Source organism: Cygnus atratus, chromosome 5 (genome assembly GCF_013377495.2).
Source record: "Cygnus atratus isolate AKBS03 ecotype Queensland, Australia chromosome 5, CAtr_DNAZoo_HiC_assembly, whole genome shotgun sequence".
In the NCBI taxonomy this organism is placed as follows: Eukaryota; Metazoa; Chordata; class Aves; order Anseriformes; family Anatidae; genus Cygnus; species Cygnus atratus.
The window spans coordinates 17,375,913-17,393,763 of NC_066366.1; the positions used below are offsets into that span (position 1 = coordinate 17,375,913).

Consider the following 17,851-nt stretch of genomic DNA (forward strand, 5'->3'; position numbering starts at 1 on the left):
AGTACGACTGATGCATAGATACAGAGTTGTTGGTAACTGCTGACTGTGTAATGTATCTGAATTCCTGTTTTCTTCTCTTGCTACCCCTCCTTGTCAGTCTGCCTCCAGGATTATTTTTTTTTTTATGTGGCTAATATGCCCAGAGTATTTGATTTCTTCAGTTATAATATTTTACAAATCTCATAACTAAAAATCTCATAAGTACAAAGATGCAACATAATTAGTTTTTTCTTATTAGTTTATAGGCATTAAGCATGATACATAATGGAGTTTCAGGAACATATCAGTCTTAAGAGAATTCCTTTCCATATTGCTACTTGTTTCCAAGAATTAGTCATTTAGACTTACAGAAAACATCTGGAAATGTCTTTTGCCATTCCTGCTTTTTTGGCCTTTGGACATCTTAGAAAATATGTTTTGACATTTCTGTAACAGTTAGCAAATGTACATTTTTATTGTTAGACTTACAGACTTAAAGCTTGAACGCTTTTTCAGCTGAACTACTTTAAAAGAGGTTTATTGCCTTCCCTTTGTCTTCCACGGTAATCTTTGGCATGCTGTTTACACTCCCTGTGCTTACTTAATTCTCCAAATTGCAATGCTATTCTGAGGAGAAATACCCTGAAGATTTAGACACTCATAGTGACTTTATGAATGTTGAGCTACAGTAATGAGTTTCTCTTTTACTATTCATAGTGATCATTTCTGTGATGATCTTTGGTTAAAGTTAGAAAGTATCATCTGACTGGTAGTATTTGAGCTGATTGATATATATACATATATATATTTGTAATATGTACATATTCCTACAATTGCATGTTCAGATATTCCAAATCCATGTATCATAATATGCTCTTAGCTTGAATTGTCACTTAAGTGAGAATGGATTTTGAACAATAAAAGGAGAAACAACTATTCAGTTAATTCAGTGTACAATTTAAAGCCATGTAATTTTCTAGTGATCTGTTCATGACATTGTATTCCTAAGGGTTTCAAAGTGTGTTATAAATAAAACTTTCAAAGGGTATGCCTTCTGTCAAAGAAGAGTTTTAAATTTTTTACTTTGAAAAGCACTTTACTGTCACCTTTAAAATAAGTTCACAATCTAGATTGGATTAAAAGTTAGAAAATGAAACTTGAAAGGGTCTAGCTTGAGATGTAGATAAAAGATTGTCACATTTGAGAAGGAAGACCTACTTTCTGCTGCTTTCTTGAAGACTTCAGCAAATGAAGAAAAGACATTTAAGTGCAAGTGTTGGAGCTAACAAACTAAAAGCTAACAAAGGATAATATGTAGTCAAGCTGACTTTCAAGCGTTCTTAATTTACACGACCCCTATTTTTTTTCAAAATTTGAAATTGGGCAATGAAATTGAACATGTATGTTAGTTATCACATATAAGATACAAAAGATAGTTAGAACTATATTTTGCTATGCATCCAGACAATGCATTCACTTTTTTTTAGTCTAATACATGAACTACTTCTGTATAATTTTTCCATGTATCTGTGTTTACCTTCCTCTTCAGAAGAGTCACGGTCACTGAAAAAGTGAAAACAGAAGGAGCAAAGACAATTTATCTGCCACTTTTCTAATACATTGCTTTAGTGTCTGATCTGCAGCCATTTAAAAGGCGTATCCTGAATGAGGAGTAACTGATTTTGAAAATATTGATATAGAAGTAAATAACAGGAACAAGATGTACTTTCCCCACATTTTACTACTCCCATTTCTCATGTTGGCATTTGAGAAACTCAGCTAGTGCAGGGATGAACTGTTAGATCAAGAGCCATTTTTATACTTGCTTTTGCAAATACCCCATATGTGAGCTTCATATCAACCTGGGTCCAGGTCAAGCTCTCCCTTTAGGTACGTTTAACCAATTTCTTATCAGTAGGTAACTGATACCTTGAAGTTTATTTTATTTTTTAACTGGTGAATTACTTTATCTGTATATTACCTCCAAGGTCAAGTTCCTGTCACTGGCAGTTCAGTTTATTATTTAACTACTGTATTTTACTTTTTCTGGTTTGCACATCTATAGCCTACAGTAATGCAAGTGCTTGTGCTTAGTAGCTTTGTGATGGACTAGAAATTTACTCTTCCTTAATCACATATTCACTAATATCCATGTGTAGTAATCGTGCTTTCAAACAGCACATCTTTTAAATACACAGATAGAACAGTTACCACCCATACTTTCAGGTTTGCATACAAAATCCTTGCACTGCACTAGTATTTGTATTATATGGGTAACAAAATGGCAGGGATGTGCAGTATAAATATATAAAATGACATGAACTTGCTGCTGATATTCATTAGACTTGACTATTCTGCAGTTGTAAATCTTCCCATAACTGCCAGAATGAGAGAGTGATGCTGTGTAGAGGAAAAAAAAAGAAAAAAAAAAAAAAAAAAGGAGATGAGGAGTTGTAATTAAAAATTGAAATGCTTAAAGGAGAGCCTATAGGATAGCCAGAGACAGTATCTGAATGGCTGAGTTTGAAATCTAAGGTATATTTTTTCTGTGGTTTGGTTAACAGCAGATTAGGAGTAGTGTGCTGTTACACTCTATATGAGTACGGTTTGGAACAATCAGTGCCAGGTTAGGTCCTGGCCCTGAGCAGGATCCAGTCTACTTGACAGACTCTTACATGTCTTGTTTGTCTCATTGCCCTTCGCTCCTTCCCATAGGCCCATTCTTTTCCCAAGTTCTTTCTGTTGATGCTGTTCCTGTCTTGTTTCACGCTGCTTTCTCTGCCAGCCTTAGTCTAAGCTGTCTTTCATTTCCCCCGTTCTGGCTTTTCCATTGTATGGATTCAAATTTAACTAATTAGATGTTATTCCCAATGGTGGCACGATGTCAGCAAGGAGAACCCTGAGCTTATAAGAAAAACTGGTTCTTTGCCTCCTGAGTGCTTGCTTCACTATACGTATTAAATACTTGAGGGTAGATGGGGACTGCTTGGTTGTGGATTGGAAATAGGACTTACACATAACAGAGACTTGAGTGCAATTAAAAATTTAAGAGGTCTTTTCCTCCAGAAAAGTGCTTCTTCCTTCTCAGGTCCTACTGCCTGTGGTCTAACTGCAATGTTTGTTGGCTGAAATGACAATGATTTCAAGTAGACTTGTCAAATGGATTAATAGTAGCACGTTCCTGGCATACATACATGTAGCATAGATGCTGCATCTCAAATCTGTGCTTCAAAATTTCAAACGGCACTATTTATTCACTTGCCTCACTCATATATAATTACAACCGTTTGGGAGACATTTTCTGTAAAACCTAGCATAGATTATAAGAACTTGCAGAACTGTCCTTAGAATCCCAAAACTGGATCTTCTCATTTTTTTCCACTTATAAGTAGTACTACAATAGTTCATTCTTCAAGAGTGAGGGAAGGGGCGAAATAACTCTTTTGTCATACAGTTCAAGTAGTCTGGAAAGACTCTCTTCCTTTATGGCAAAGCATTTGTTCATACTCAACAGCACAGTCTCTGCTGCAGATCATTAGATGTTTTCCTGTGTGATAAGAGGTAGGAATGCATTGAGTGCAAAGCAGCAGGAGGACAAGAAAGCTAGCTGACATGGATACCAAACCGCTCGTGTGCCAGCAACATGGACCAGGTGAGATGTGCACACTGTGGGGCAGAGGTGAAATGTCAATAAAGAGTCTCAGGGGATCAGTATTTGCAGTGTAATACAGCCTAAAGTACTCGCACACAGACAAGAATGTGTGCCCTTACTGCTGTGTACTACTCAAAGTTAATTTGGGTGCTGAATTGCAATCATCTTTGTAAGTACAGACCTACCTATGCCTGACGTATGCCCTGGTTACAAATACATGTTTAGTAACACATTAATCAGACTTTATATTTACATCATTTTTTTTCAAGGATCATTAGATCTTTAATACAGATCAAAGGATTCACTTCCCTATTGCTCATCAAAATAACTAAAGTGAAGAGTCTTTGACCCATAATGGAACAACAAGTTTTCACATACACTGGATTTTCACTGCAAAATAAATGTGTGTTATTAACTACATTTGTGTTTTGCGATTGATATGGTCTGACTTCACTGTGTGCTTGTTACGTGAAAGGTATTTTTAATGCTTTTTTCTTTTTTCCTTCTTATAGGCAGTAAAAGAGTGGGTTTAAAAAATAGAGAAGCAGTTTTGTATTTAGAACACTACAACAATATATAGAAATGATAGCTGTGCCACATTTCTAATAGCTGGGTTGAATCATATTCTTTTCCTCTAATGGCATGCGTAATTGCTCTAGGTTTTCAGGCGTCCTTCACCCGCACTTATTTAGATTAGTGACTGATGCATTTCCATGGAAACCTGCATCAGGGAAAAAAATCTCTTGGTACAGTGTGGAACTGAAAGGATGTGGGCTTGGAGTCTCAGCCTGTAACTTGTGTGAAATAAGACTTCCTGTTTGTGGTCATCTTGATTTGGGATTTCTGTTGCTGTTCTTTAAAAATAAGAATTGTTTTCAGCAGCATTTTGTATAAAAAGTTAGAACACTTGTCAAATCCTACATTTCTTGAAAAGCTTCAACTTTTTAACATATTTCAGAGAGCATATTTTGAGATTAAGTGTCTGGGATGTTTTTCTTCATAAGGATGCAGAAGCATACAAAACTCAAGTCAGCTGGTTAGAAACAATGGCTGAAAAGTCAAGATCTATGAAGAGAGTTCATTTTGGAGGTATTGTGTATAGCTGTAATGAAGAATGATGTTTTTTTGAAGTGGTGGTGGGGGGAAATGGGAAGGTTTTATGTAGAGAGATTAGTGACCTCAGTCAGTAAAATGCTTAGAAAATATGGGTACTTTAAAAAAAAATATATTTGTACAGTCATATATTGCTTTTCTTAATATCTGGTACATACTTAATATGCACTGCCTAACATACAATATCTCTTTAGTAGTCTTATTTTTGATTCCTTCTTAGGAAAACTTTATTCTCTTAATTCTCAGAAATTTATTCTAATTTTTAGGAGTGGTTAAGGTTGCAACAGATCGTAGACTTTTGAATGTGTTCTTTTAAAGCAGTTACTATTATCTGTCTTCAGAGTGTTGAAAGGACCGTTTATAGGTTTTCAAACATAGAAATGTTTTCAGATTTTGCTGCTTTTAAATTCCAGTCATTGTAATTATTTTGAATACCCAGGTAGCTTCTCCAAACCAATGGTCAAATTACAGTTTTAGATGTGGTAGCTGTGGCCTGACTCCGAGACTTGTGATATTTAACGTAGATTGAACAACCATCAATATGAAGCATCTATAGCTGTATCTGTATATTATTTTTATACTTTTATTTTCTATATATTGCATATTACATTATTATTTTTATTATTATATCTGTAAATAACTGTATCTATATTTTCTGATAAATTATCGCAGTTCAGTACATAATGCTCTGTTCTCTATCTTCCTTAAAAACGATGTGGGGTTCCTCCATAATTTTGCTGCTGTGATACCTTTGCCTTTTGTATGCATTCAGGAGCGTGGTGAGGAAGGAGTTCTTCCTGCTGAGCAGGGAACCATGCACATCTCAGCATCAACTCGTTCCACCCTGATCCTCCCCTCCCTGGGCCTGTGTAAACTCCTGTACAACATTGCTTAGCAACATTCTGCTCTGCTAATCTGAGCCATTTGTTTGCACTGACTGAAATCGTAATATTAAATTATAAGTTATTCTGAGGCCCTTACAGTAAAAGTTGCTGAGTATTCCTCTGCATGTCTGTTGGTTTTTGGTAATGGTATCCTTTATCCACAGTGGAATTCAAACTGGAAAGCACATAATCAAAGCAGAGGAAAAAAAAAAGATACTGAATGAAGACTTGAAATTTTGGCTTTTACTCGATTTTTCTTTAGTGTTATCTTGTTCTTAAAGTCATCTGCATTTTACAACCTTTTAAGTACCTGTCATACCATACTTTTATGATGTTAGGTTGAGCAGCTTGAGCAAGATTTGGGAAAAGAGCTAAGAAGAGGTGCCATCTGTATAGGCAGGACTGAGTGAGAAAGTTGTCTTTTGAGATATTTTTACGGATGTCTGAAATATTCCAAGAAGATTGAAGGAGGGGGGAATGAAAGAAAACAAAGCATTCCTATTCCTTTGCCTCTTGCTAAAGGAAAGGGAAACCAGTATGCCTCTGAACTGGGCAAATGAGTCCTCCATGGAGCTGATCTAGCAGAAAGTATGAAAAACCCCCTCCTTGCATCCTGGATGGCTTATCAGGGCAGTCTGAGACCTGCTTGATGGCAGGAAGAGGAGGCCTACATGCAGCTGGAATTGCTAGTTGGCTGCAAAGCTGTCAAAAAGACAAGTTTGAAACCACTGTGTGTGTTAAGGAGAGTTATGGTGAAAATGGTTGGGATGTTCCTTGAACTTCTCACATGTCTCTTGTGCACAGCAGATGACTGCTTCTCATGTATTCAAAATGTTATCTGTTATTGACGTATGAGGATTTGACAGATCGTTGATCCTGTATAAAGCTGGCAAGGCTTTGGATTTGAATGAGGCTTCCGCAAGGGAGGAAATTGAAGGGAAATGTTTGTGTCACCATTGTTGATAAAAGTCCGTAGTAACTCTTGCTGAAACTTGCTGTACATGAAAATTAATGATATTTAAAATTGAATAGAAGAATGGCTTTTCAGGGACTGTTTTTGCTAACACAGCCCAAAATAGTTCTCCATCTGTTCTTTCCACCTTAGGGTGCAGAATGACCTTCTTCAAAGCAGTTGGTTATCTTGTGTGATTGTAAACATGTCTCAGGTAGAAATAGCCTGTGTGCTGTAGACTAGACCACAGCTTCTGCCACACAAACCAATGCAGAGTTTCTTCACAAACTTCTAGTGTAGTCTCTCTAAATCTAAAGCAAAGTCACTGAAAGTTATCTGCTACACTGTAATAATATTAAAAAATAATATTTCTACTAGGTTAAAATTCAGGTTCTTGTGGTATATTTGTAACTGTGTGAAAATGATTGATAAAAATGTATTTTTACACTTCCTAACAGGTGATCATGACCGTACTGATCCAGCTTCAGGTGGCTTTGGCTTGGCCTAAAGCTGCAGAATTTTATCTCTTTAGAAGAAGTAAACAAATTCTGCTACCAGTTTAGAGGGTGGTGGTAGCTGTGAGAAACATAGCAATTAATGAATGAATGAGATAGATGTCAAATTCTAAAATATTACTTGGATTTTGTTTTCTTTATAATTTATCTTTTTCAAGGATTTTTTTCTTTGGGTTTTTAGCTTGGGTGTGGATAAAAAGAAGGCTTCTTCCCTGTATGTATGCAAGGTTGATTTTTGTTTGCCTTTTTCCTTTCTTTTTTTTTTTTTTCTTTTTAGGGCTATAAGTAGAAATACAGGTAAATTGAACATTGTGTTAACATACCAGCACTGAGCACCACAAAGTCCTCACTTTGTTCACTTCACACCCATAAGCCTGTTGTCTCTGTTTGCAGTGTCCTGGTTTGGGACTTCAAATGGCCTCTGCTGCTCACAGACAGGTATTCTTGACTTAAAATGAGGGACATTTACTGAAATACTGAAGTTAGTGTTTGCATTAAATAAGGCATGTACAGAAGCATTGGAAGACAGGGATCGCAAAATTAGCATCCACTGAGTGTGAAGAGTAAAATTGCACTGTTGAGCAAACTACTAAGTGTCATGCGACCCCTGCTCTTTGTTACAGGCCATCATTCTGGATTAAGCTGCTGCTATTAGTCAGAACACTAAAATAATTCACAAGAATATTTTCAGAGAAGAAGGAAAATATGAAATAAGGTGTTATGATTACAAACTTTGGTGCAACAGATCAGTTCCAAAGAATTGGATCATCACACCACCTCAGCTTTGTAGTTGAACAAGCCATTCTGACCTTCAGGATAAGTAAAATGTTTGCAACAGATGATATTGCCAGCTGGCAACAGACCAAGATTTCTATGTTCCTTCTAAATTGAAAAAACGAGTTGCCCTATTACGTGATCAGGGCAATTTGAAATCAAGAACAAAAACTATCCACAATAAAGGATTAACCAAAACGCATTTAAGTTGATTCATTTTGGACCTAATTTCATAAAAGTGGGCTGTTTCAGCAAAAATGTAAATATGTTCTAATGAATCAACTCCATGCTTGGTTGCTAGAATCTCTTTGGTCTCTTATCAGCACACGTCAACATCCATCTCTTTACAAGCAACAAAGTGTGTAAAACCTAGTAAATCTTGGGGAAAGGGAGAAAAAAATGTCCTCTCCCAACTCCTCTCCTTTGATGACATCACCCAGACCTGTGTCTGTGTCTGTTCCAGACACTGAGTAATTTAATCCTCCATTTCAACTGGGACCATGGACACAAAGATGCCTTGCAGCATCTGCAAGCAGTAGGCTGATTAACTATTCTGCTGCAGATGGGTCATAAATGAGGGGCAGAGGGAATGAAGACCTGCAGAAAGCCCCAGGTTAGCTTCTTAGGGAAAGATCAAGCAATCACTACAGCATTTTGGAAATATTCTGCAAATAAAGGAAGAGCCATGCAAGAATAAACCACCGTCTGCTGTGCCTGTTTCCCAACGGGTTATCAACAGTTTGCATAACAAAGGGAAGACCTAGTTCTGAAATAAAATCTACTTCAGAGATTTGCCTCAACGCTAATGCGCATATAACTTTGCTTCTTCATAAGATGAAAATACAAGCAGATGAAGTTATGTTCCCAGTCAGATTTAAACTTTAGCAACAGAATTGTGTACATAGCTGGTGATCTTGTTACAAGAGTAGTGATTCCCCATATTCAGCTCTGTAAGCCTTATTAAGTTTAAGAGAATAAGAAGCAAATGTTTCAGCAACTGTTCGCTATTTTTTCAGTGTAAGTGAGCTTTTTGATAAATTATAGGGAAAAATAATGACATGGGAAACCACAGTTCTTAACCATAACCCCCCTCTCCAATGGATCTAACTTGCATATTTCAGTTATTAAGGTTTCTCTTGCAAGGAAACTTGCTGATTCGGTACATTGATCAGCCATTTCAGCATCCTTTTGAGTAAGCTAACTCACTACGTTACAGCTAATCTTTCATTGAGGATGCATGAGGGAATCAACATCAGTCTTCCTTTCTTTTTTAAAGGAGTTGGGGGGGGTGAAAAAAAAAAAAAGCAGGGGCATCCAAGGATTTGCTATTCCAGTCAAGGAGTCATCCTTGAGACATTTTTATGCCTATTCTCAAATCTGAAAACTTCAAATACCACGTAAGATTTGCTATTTCTCAGCTTCAGCAGAAAGAAAAATTGGCTGAGAACACCACGTGAACTGAATACTGAGATTTAAAAAAATCAACAAGCTTTAAAAAAAGTGAATTATGAATTAAAGGTTTTCTTTAGTTTACCATTTATAATGCTTTCATCAGATTTTTTTTTTGATAATGTACCTCTTCTAATGAAGCAACAATGTTATTTCATACTTCCAAAGACATGAAAAAGACAATTGTAGTTTCTTCTGAATTCTTGGGTGGTACATACCTGAAGATTTGCATTTCAAGAATTTTAATACCCCTTCAACAGGAGTAGGCTTTATTTGCTTTCACTGAATGTAAATCATATGAATTCCTTATTCATTCCAGCTTCAAAGCTGCACATACTGATATTCAGGAGGGAGGGAAATCCTGGTTCAGATTTTAAATACAGCACACTGGGGGGCTTTGTTCTCTGATGCCTTCAATGCACCAAGCTCTGGTCTTAAAAAAGAAGGATCCTATGTTCAAATATTTAGAGAGAAATTCAAATTTAGAGACAAATTTATCTTTCAATTTTACACTTTTACATAGATGTTCAGAATCAAAGATATCCTGCTCTGCTTGATTTGGAGGAGAATCCCTGAACTTTTTTTACATCTCAAATGAATGCTCAAAGAAAGAAATATAAAATATTCTGTTAAACTATTGTATTATAGGTCTGAAAAACCCTTCTGCTTTTCAAAATTTTACTGTACAAAATTTTGTGGAACATCTCTGTTTTGATGAATCTCAATTTTCTAAGCAGGAAAGGGAATAAGGAAAAGATTTTGCTGAAAAGATTACTGAAACTTTACCATATGTGGTATGAATAAGAGCTCCTCTCCTCTCCTCTCCTCTCCTCTCCTCTCCTCTCCTCTCCTCTCCTCTCCTCTCCTCTCCTCTCCTCTCCTCTCCTCTCCTCTCCTCTCCTCTCCTCTCCTCTCCTCTCCTCTCCTCTCCTCTCCTCTCCTCTCCTCTCCTCTCCTCTCCTCTCCTCTCTTCTGGAGCAAACTTACTAATGTGTCTGTTATCAAGAAAATCTCTTGTTACTCAAAAGCAAATGCATACTGAGCTAGCAATGTGTTAAATGAGTAGAAGTATGAAAGTTGTGCTTACAATACACAGAAAGGAAGGAATAGGGTGACTCTTCCATGCAAAACTCTTTTGGCTTTTGAAATGTAACATTTATTTCCTTAATACATAGTTTCACACATTCTATATATTGCATTATGACCTAAATCTAAGCTTTACAAAGCTTTAGTTGTGCTGTAGATGATAGTAACAATGTGGGTACAATTTGCAGTCATTAGCCTTTGTGTGAAGCAAGGGGTTACTTTAATTATGGGATCTGTCTTTCATTAATCTGGTCACATAAAATGGCATTTTTCTGACCAGCACATAATACAGTAGTGTTTATCCCACAGCAGCACAGACTTCTGAAGCAATGATGTGTTTAGTTTATTCAATAAATGGGAAACACAGCTTGAACCGAGCTTTTAGGACAAGAATGTCCACTATGTTAGCTGTTTTTGAGACATGGTATCTAACAAACCTGCTGCCTATTTCACATGTTGCTTCCTCTTACAGTAGAATTAATTCAGCATCATTTAGTATGGCAAATGTTTTGAATGTGCAAGTAATTGGAACAGAAACATAAATGCTATCCACCGTGACATTTTCAATCCCCTATACTTTTTCTCCACTTTTTTTTTTTTTTTGCAAGGTCAACATTTTTTGTGATATAATTGGGTCAATTTTAGGAAAGGCTATATGGTACTATCTTATTGCAAAATAAGTGTATAGAAAATGGCTAGTGCAGGTGGACATCTATTAACGTTATTTACTGTCTGTGTACATGGCAGTAACAAAGAATTTCAGACCTCTTTTCTCAGCTTTGAATAACTTTTGGTCTAACCCTCAACATAAATAGCCATGAAAGTGTTTTTGCCCAGGAGATGTAAGAGAGGACGCAGCGAAAGCCTTAGCCTCTTGCTGCTGCTGGGTGCTGCTTTCTGTCAGCCGCATGCCGAGTGCTGTACCTGGCCCTCTCTTAGCAAAGAGCATCTCCAGCTCTCTGCGTCCCTTGAAGGTGCTTCTGGGGAAGGAGAAAGAAAAGCTGCACATTTTTGGATGGTGCTAAGTTGTTCGATTTGCTGTGGCCAGCTGAGCACCAAAACGAAGGATTCTGACTTGGCACCAGTGCCGCACCAATGCCCCACCAGGTGAGGCGGTTGCGTTTCCACGCCTCAGGTCAGCCCGTGCACGTGCCGATGGCTCGAAGCCCTTCCTTCCTGCAGGGCTGGCAAGCGGCCCGGCAGCGTGCCCGCCGGCACCGCAGCCCCGCGTAGTTTCCTAGGAAACACACAGCCGCCCTGCGAGGAGCCGCAGGGGGAGAGAAGAAATCAAGGCAGCTGCTTTGGGATTTCTTTCCCTAGCTCTTCACGCTTCTAACCAACATCAAGTATGTAAGCAAGCTGCTATGAAGAACAGTACCAGCGTCTGTTGTAGTGTGCTTACAAGAGTTACGTGCTAATCATGAAAGACACAGAGTGAGAATTGAGGTATCTATCTGTGTGGGTTAGAGTCCAAATTTTATTTCTTCTTTTTCATGTCAGCAATATTCAGCTTTTGATAATGCTATCTGTAGGCACTGCTGGAGTCCTGTGGTCAGTTATGAGGCTAACACCAGGAAGCCGCAGGGAAGTCATATGTGTACTTCTCAGTTGAAGAAAACTGTCACTCCTCCTGAGATGGAAGAAAAAAAGGAGAATGTTTGTTTTATTTCTGCATCTTCCCAGTGATCACCTTTCTTTGACCCTAAAAATTATATTCGGAATGTCAGGATTTGAGTCCATTGCATACTGACTGAGATGTCTGCAACATTAAATGATTCTTATAAAGAAAAAGCTAGGGTTTTGTTATTTGTATTACCACTGTTGCACAGTGCAAAGGGCTTATTTCTGCTGCAACTCTGTTGGCTTCAGTGGTAAATGGACCAGGAAAAAACTAGCCACATTATTTTGTTCCTTGTAGACTCTTCTATGGCTGTCATGCCAGGACTCAGGTTGCTCCTAGATGGCGTAATTAATTGATGTGAAGAAAGTCTCATAGGCGGTTTATTACTTTTATTTATTTATTTATTTATTTTTTGTAGCAGAAGGTCAGGAGACTTATGGTAACTATGTGTTCCTACAGAAGATATTTTCTGTAGCTGTAGAGAAAGCCTTGCTTTTTGCATAAAACGCTCTTTACTCTGTGAACAGCAGTGTGGTACTTTGAGGACGGAGTTGTTAGCTGTGACCTTGTCCCTATGCTTCATACCCAGGCACGTCCTGTTACTGTATCCTAGAAATGATGAAGGCCTGTAGAGAGAGAGTCTTCTAGAGAGTCTTCTAGCTAACTAGAGATAATAGAAACAAATGTGTTGGAGTTACAATTGGGGCTTCTCTAGGAATCTTGAATGATACTCCAATGATCCTTTTTTTTTCTTTTTTTTTCTTTTTTTTTTCTTTTTTTTTTTTTTTCTGATGATGTAAAGAAAACTAGAGCATTTTTGCAAATGCTGGTGCTTTGGTCATCCTCCTAGAATAACTTTTGAACTGATCCAATTTCATGCAATGACTTTTTGGCTGTGGTGACAGATGTTCATCTCAGTAACAACGAAGGAATATACACATCGCTAAATGTTTTTCTAGACCTTTTTGTCTGTGTCTTCCTGCTAGTCTTTCTAATCTGCAGCAAGTTGAAAAAGAAATCTTCAAAGGTTCCACAGGTAAAGACTCCAGCAATGGTGATAGACAGAGATATGAGTCTTAGGTGGTCCTAACTTGCTCCAAAGAGCTCTGATTAAAAGTAATGACCTTAGAAAACAGGGGGGACATAAGAATGCACAAAAATCCACTGAAAGCCAAAACTAACCTCTTGGTGCTATTATACCTGTTTATTTTGTAATTCTGTTGTGAATTCATAAAAACATTTGTTAAACAATTGTTTACAGGTTCTTTGCATTCTTTAGTCAAATTAAAAAAAGAAGCCTTAAAATGGCCTTTCCTTCCTTCCTTTCTTTCTTTTTCTTTCTTTCTTTCTTTCTTTTTTTCTTTCTTTCTTTCTTTCTTTCTTTCTTTCTTTCTCCTTCCTTCTTTCTTTCTTTCTTTCTTTCCTTTCTTTCTTTCTTTCTCCTTCCTTCTTTCTTTCTTTTTCTTTCTTTCTTTCTTTCCTTTCTTTCTTTCTTTCTTTCCTTTCTTTCTTTCCTTTCCTTTCTTTCTTTCCTTTCCTTTCTTTCTTTCCTTTCTTTCTTTCCTTTCTTTCTTTCTTTCCTTTCTTTCTTTTCTTTCTTTCTTTCTTTCTTAATTTCTTTCTTTCTTTCTTTTCAATATCCTGTTCGTTATGAAGACAAATTCCTAATCCTTTCCCCTTATGGGTGTGTGTATGCTGTGTAATAGGACAGACTGGAATCTGAGTCAGGCTTTAGGGAAAGAAGGTAATTAAAGAACTCTAGGGCTTACACAGCAACCTGGGAAACATGCCACTTAGCCTTGAGTTCAGGGATTTGTATGGCTAATGGTTTCCCAAATAATCCCTGTGAATATGATTGCACACAAAGAAGTGGGGGAAGGTAGAGGGGTGGGAGAGGCAGGGAGCAGATACAGGCTGCAGCTAGAGTGCTGGCTTTGCAATACTAAGTAGATGAACAAAGCTATCTGCCTTACTGTGTCTTTCCTTTCCTCCCACCCACTTTGTATTCGTTAATAGCACTGAAATATCATGCTATAGAAAACAGTTTCTGCAGAAGAAACATCTGGCTCCTTAAGGCTCAAGCAGTGGCATTAAGAGCTCCAAAATATTCATCATCATACCTTGTTCTTTTAATTATTTTTAACCAACTGCTGAAAATAGGTCAGTGGTAAACTGTAAGTGGTTTCCAGGTTTATGTTTTTCTGTGTGGCTTCTGGTCATGTCTCTGGATATTAATCTGATTTTTAGGATGATGTGAAAAAGAATGTTGCTCGATGGGGAATAGGCTGCAATTCATGCAGGTCTTTTTCCTTCATGTCACAGCACGTCATTGAATTTTGAAGCTAACCTTGTCAACTTAGTGATGAAAGTGTGACCTATAAAATTCACTGGACCCTTAGAGCACATTGAGAGGTACAGCCATACAGTGAGCTACTTCAAAGCCAGATCTCTTTGAGCAGCTGTCATGTAGCCTTGGGTACCGTTGCTGCTCACTACACTTACAGCTCTTACTCTGTGAAAGGCAATGTGGTGTCCTCCAGCCCTGCAGCTACTGTGCTGCCTGGGTGAGCTTTGTTTGTACCTAGGTAGGTGCTAGGTTAGTCCTGCTGCAGGCTGTTCTCTTCTTGGCTTTTGCAGAAAGGCAGTGGGTCAGGGCAGTAGGACCTGGAGCCTGGGGAAAATGTTAGGTGTCTCTGGCAGAAAATACAGCTGGTAGGTGAATGACAAAGGGACAGAATAAATGTAAACAAAACTGTCTAGTAGGATTCATATTGTATAAGGGATTTTCTCCTTCTTTGGTCATCCTGTAGGAAGGATGCTGGCTGGTCTTCCCAAAATCTGTATAAAGGTATATATTTCTATTTTTTCTTAGTACTTCTGAGAGGCATCTCTTGTATCTTGGAAGTACACCACTATGAAGTAACTTGCTTACTCTGTCAGCCAGCTGCAACCTGCATCTATATTTCCAGCCATAATTCCTCTGAATGTGTACTTGTATTTATGTCTCCAGCTTGGAACATGCTGAAGTCCCACAATCCAGTTTGAGTCAGCTGTAATGGTTAAAGCAACAAGAGATACTTTTTGTCAACTCCTTTTTTCACAAAGTCTGCTTCCTTACTTCTGCACTGTGCTTCTTGACTGTATTTAAAGCCTGTCATCCTGCACTGATGTATTATTTTTTCACTCTGCAGACTAGCACTTGGTCATCTGACATTAAATCTCAGAGTAGCAACGTTTAAGATCTTAAAAGTTGTGACATAGAGATGGTATACCTTGAGGGCTTTGTCTAGCTTGGAGAACTAATAAAATCTGTTTCGATGGAGCAAGGATGGCCTTAAATGAAAAAATCCTGGGCCATGCAGATGAGAATTTCATGGGCACAAGCTAAATCAGAAACTTTTCAATTTGCTCTTTGATGTCTGTTAGGCTAACAATTTGATGGCATTTGAAGTCCAACCTGTATTTAGACCAAACTTTTTCCTGCCTCAAAACCCACAGTTTCAGTGTAACTATCTTCCCTTGAAAGACGAAGCCAGAGACAAAGGGATCATACTAAAGATACGCTTCTGAGGAAAATGAATACCCTAAAATATTATTGTGGTAAAGGTTGAGTAAGACTCAGAAAATCAATACTTTTTGAATAATAAGTTTTGTAATACATAAACCTACTGAAAATAATGTTCCTTGCTCTCTCTCTCTTTTTTTTTTTTTTTTTTGGCGTAAGTTTTATTCTGTATGAATGCCTCTATTGGAAGTAAATTTGTATGTTTTCCTGTCATCTGAAGAAGAACATGACAATGAATTACCTACCTCCTGTACAATATATTTGTCCTTCCCTAAAGGTGTAATTTATATATGTACTTTGTGGTAGCCTTTCAGAGCAAGCCTTTAAGATTATGCTCTTTGCTGTGAAAACTGAAGCAAATGAATACTGGAGTAATATCTGTATCTTTCCCATATGCTTGATGAATTGGTGCTCTTCTAGATACCCATTCAAATCAATAAGAGAGCATATTTCCAAGGAAGAGAGATGTTTAGCTCTGTTTGTCATTCTGTAGATACTGTTCTAAACTGAACTGTTATACCCATATTAAACCGGTATGACTGTTGGTGAATCTGATTGTAGAAATACTCGTGAACATAAATTTCGTGGTCATAATAAATTGATAGCCACAGGATGTGGGAGCTGCTTCAGTGGGATGATGTGGGATTTTTTTGGTGTTTTGATTTTTTCCCCTTAGTAAAAGGCATAAATATCAAATTCTAATATACTCAAGGTTTTAAATGCCTTTTTGGTGAATTTGTTGTTGTATCTTTTTCTTTTGATCATCTTGTTTCCCAAATAAAGGGTTTGTTTCTTTTTTTTTTTTGCTTCACCCCCTGTTCCACAGTTTGTTGGATTGTTTCCTTTTGCTACATAATTGTAGTACATGTTTTATAGCACTATTTCTTGTGAGATTTGATTGATGGCAATGATTGTGGGTGCCTAATTTTCCCCCTACCCCCTTCTCTATATGCCAAATAAAATGGCTGAAAAAGCTTTTGTTTTCTGTGTTGCATGTGTATATTTAAACAACAATAACAACAACAATACTGGTTTGGATTTTTTGGCTGTTTCCAACCTTTCCAAAATGTGTTGCTTATTTTTCTTGTTTCTTTCTTGTATTTTGCCTCTTAGTCCAAGGAAGTTGTCTCTGAGAATGGGGTTGGAACGTTCAAACTTAGAAATGAAATGCTACATGATCTACAGGTTCTCCCTGCTTATTTGATGCGTGTGATATGTTAAAAGAATACCTCAACTCCAAAGTAAAAAAAATTTCAAAACTCCTTGAGACCATGTTAATTCGCTATAAATACTATAAGTTTTCTTTATTGATGTATAGCAGAAAATTAATCTTGAAATTGCAAATGAAAGCAGTGCTTGATTAAAAAGCACACGAGTATTGTTAAATGTTCCCTTTTCTTTGTGCAGAAACACGATCAGATAGAACAAAGAAGCTGTTTAGACACTACACAGTTGGATCCTATGACAGCTTTGATGCTTCAAGGTAAGATTTTTTTCTTTTTGGTTGCAATCTGTTTACAAAACCTTTCTGGATTTTATTTAATTGTTACTTTTGTTTTAGACTTTTGAGGGAAAGAGGGAAATGGATGACTAAACTGAGCTTCTAAGATATTGTTCTACATCTAAATTGTTTTTTTTTTTTTTTTTATCGCAGTTTACCCTTTCATATGGGATAGGTATACAAAGATAGGGAACAGCAAAGAAATAATGAGTATCACTGTTATGTTTTCATGAGTAGTGAGAGAGATCAGCATTTCACAGAAGCTGTATGTTCCAGCTGCTTACACAGTCAATGACCACTTAAGCTGGGTATTTCACAAGACCTGGCCTTCTGTATCTGTTTGCAGAATCATACCTGATGATAAGAAAAACAAAATAAAATTTTGCAATTTGTTGTTTTGAATGATATCTTAGATCCTGAGTATTCATGATTTTTAAGCAGGTTCTTCTCCCACTACACTGGATGTACAGCTAGCTTCTGATAGGAAGGATGATTTTTGACATGCAGAATGTCAGTTAGTTGTTGGTGTCCTCTTGAGAAAACTGTGGTGGCATATTGGAATCTCTTACACTTTTCTCCTGACTGTCTAATTACAGCTTTTCAAGAAAAACACCTTTTTTGTAGGTGAAGAGCTCTGAAATTTGTAAAGCAATGATGGCAGAATTTCATGTGGCGCTATCTATTTCAAGGGAAAAAAAAAAAAAGAATGTAGTAACAGTTGTTTTTATTATGTGGTCTTAATCTTTGTTCTGAGGGTTAT

General features: G+C 37.2%; 1 protein-coding gene across 2 annotated transcripts in view; it reads left to right on the forward strand.

Annotated features, from left to right (window-relative positions):
* Positions 1–17,851, forward strand: part of SHANK2 (SH3 and multiple ankyrin repeat domains 2) — a 307,767-nt gene that overhangs the window by 137,418 nt on the left and 152,498 nt on the right. For both annotated transcript variants that reach the window (XM_035552219.1, XM_035552220.2), the window contains one exon: positions 16,998–17,073. In XM_035552219.1, the coding sequence (XP_035408112.1) occupies positions 16,998–17,073 (76 nt within the window). The remainder of the gene's footprint in view (positions 1–16,997; positions 17,074–17,851) is intronic.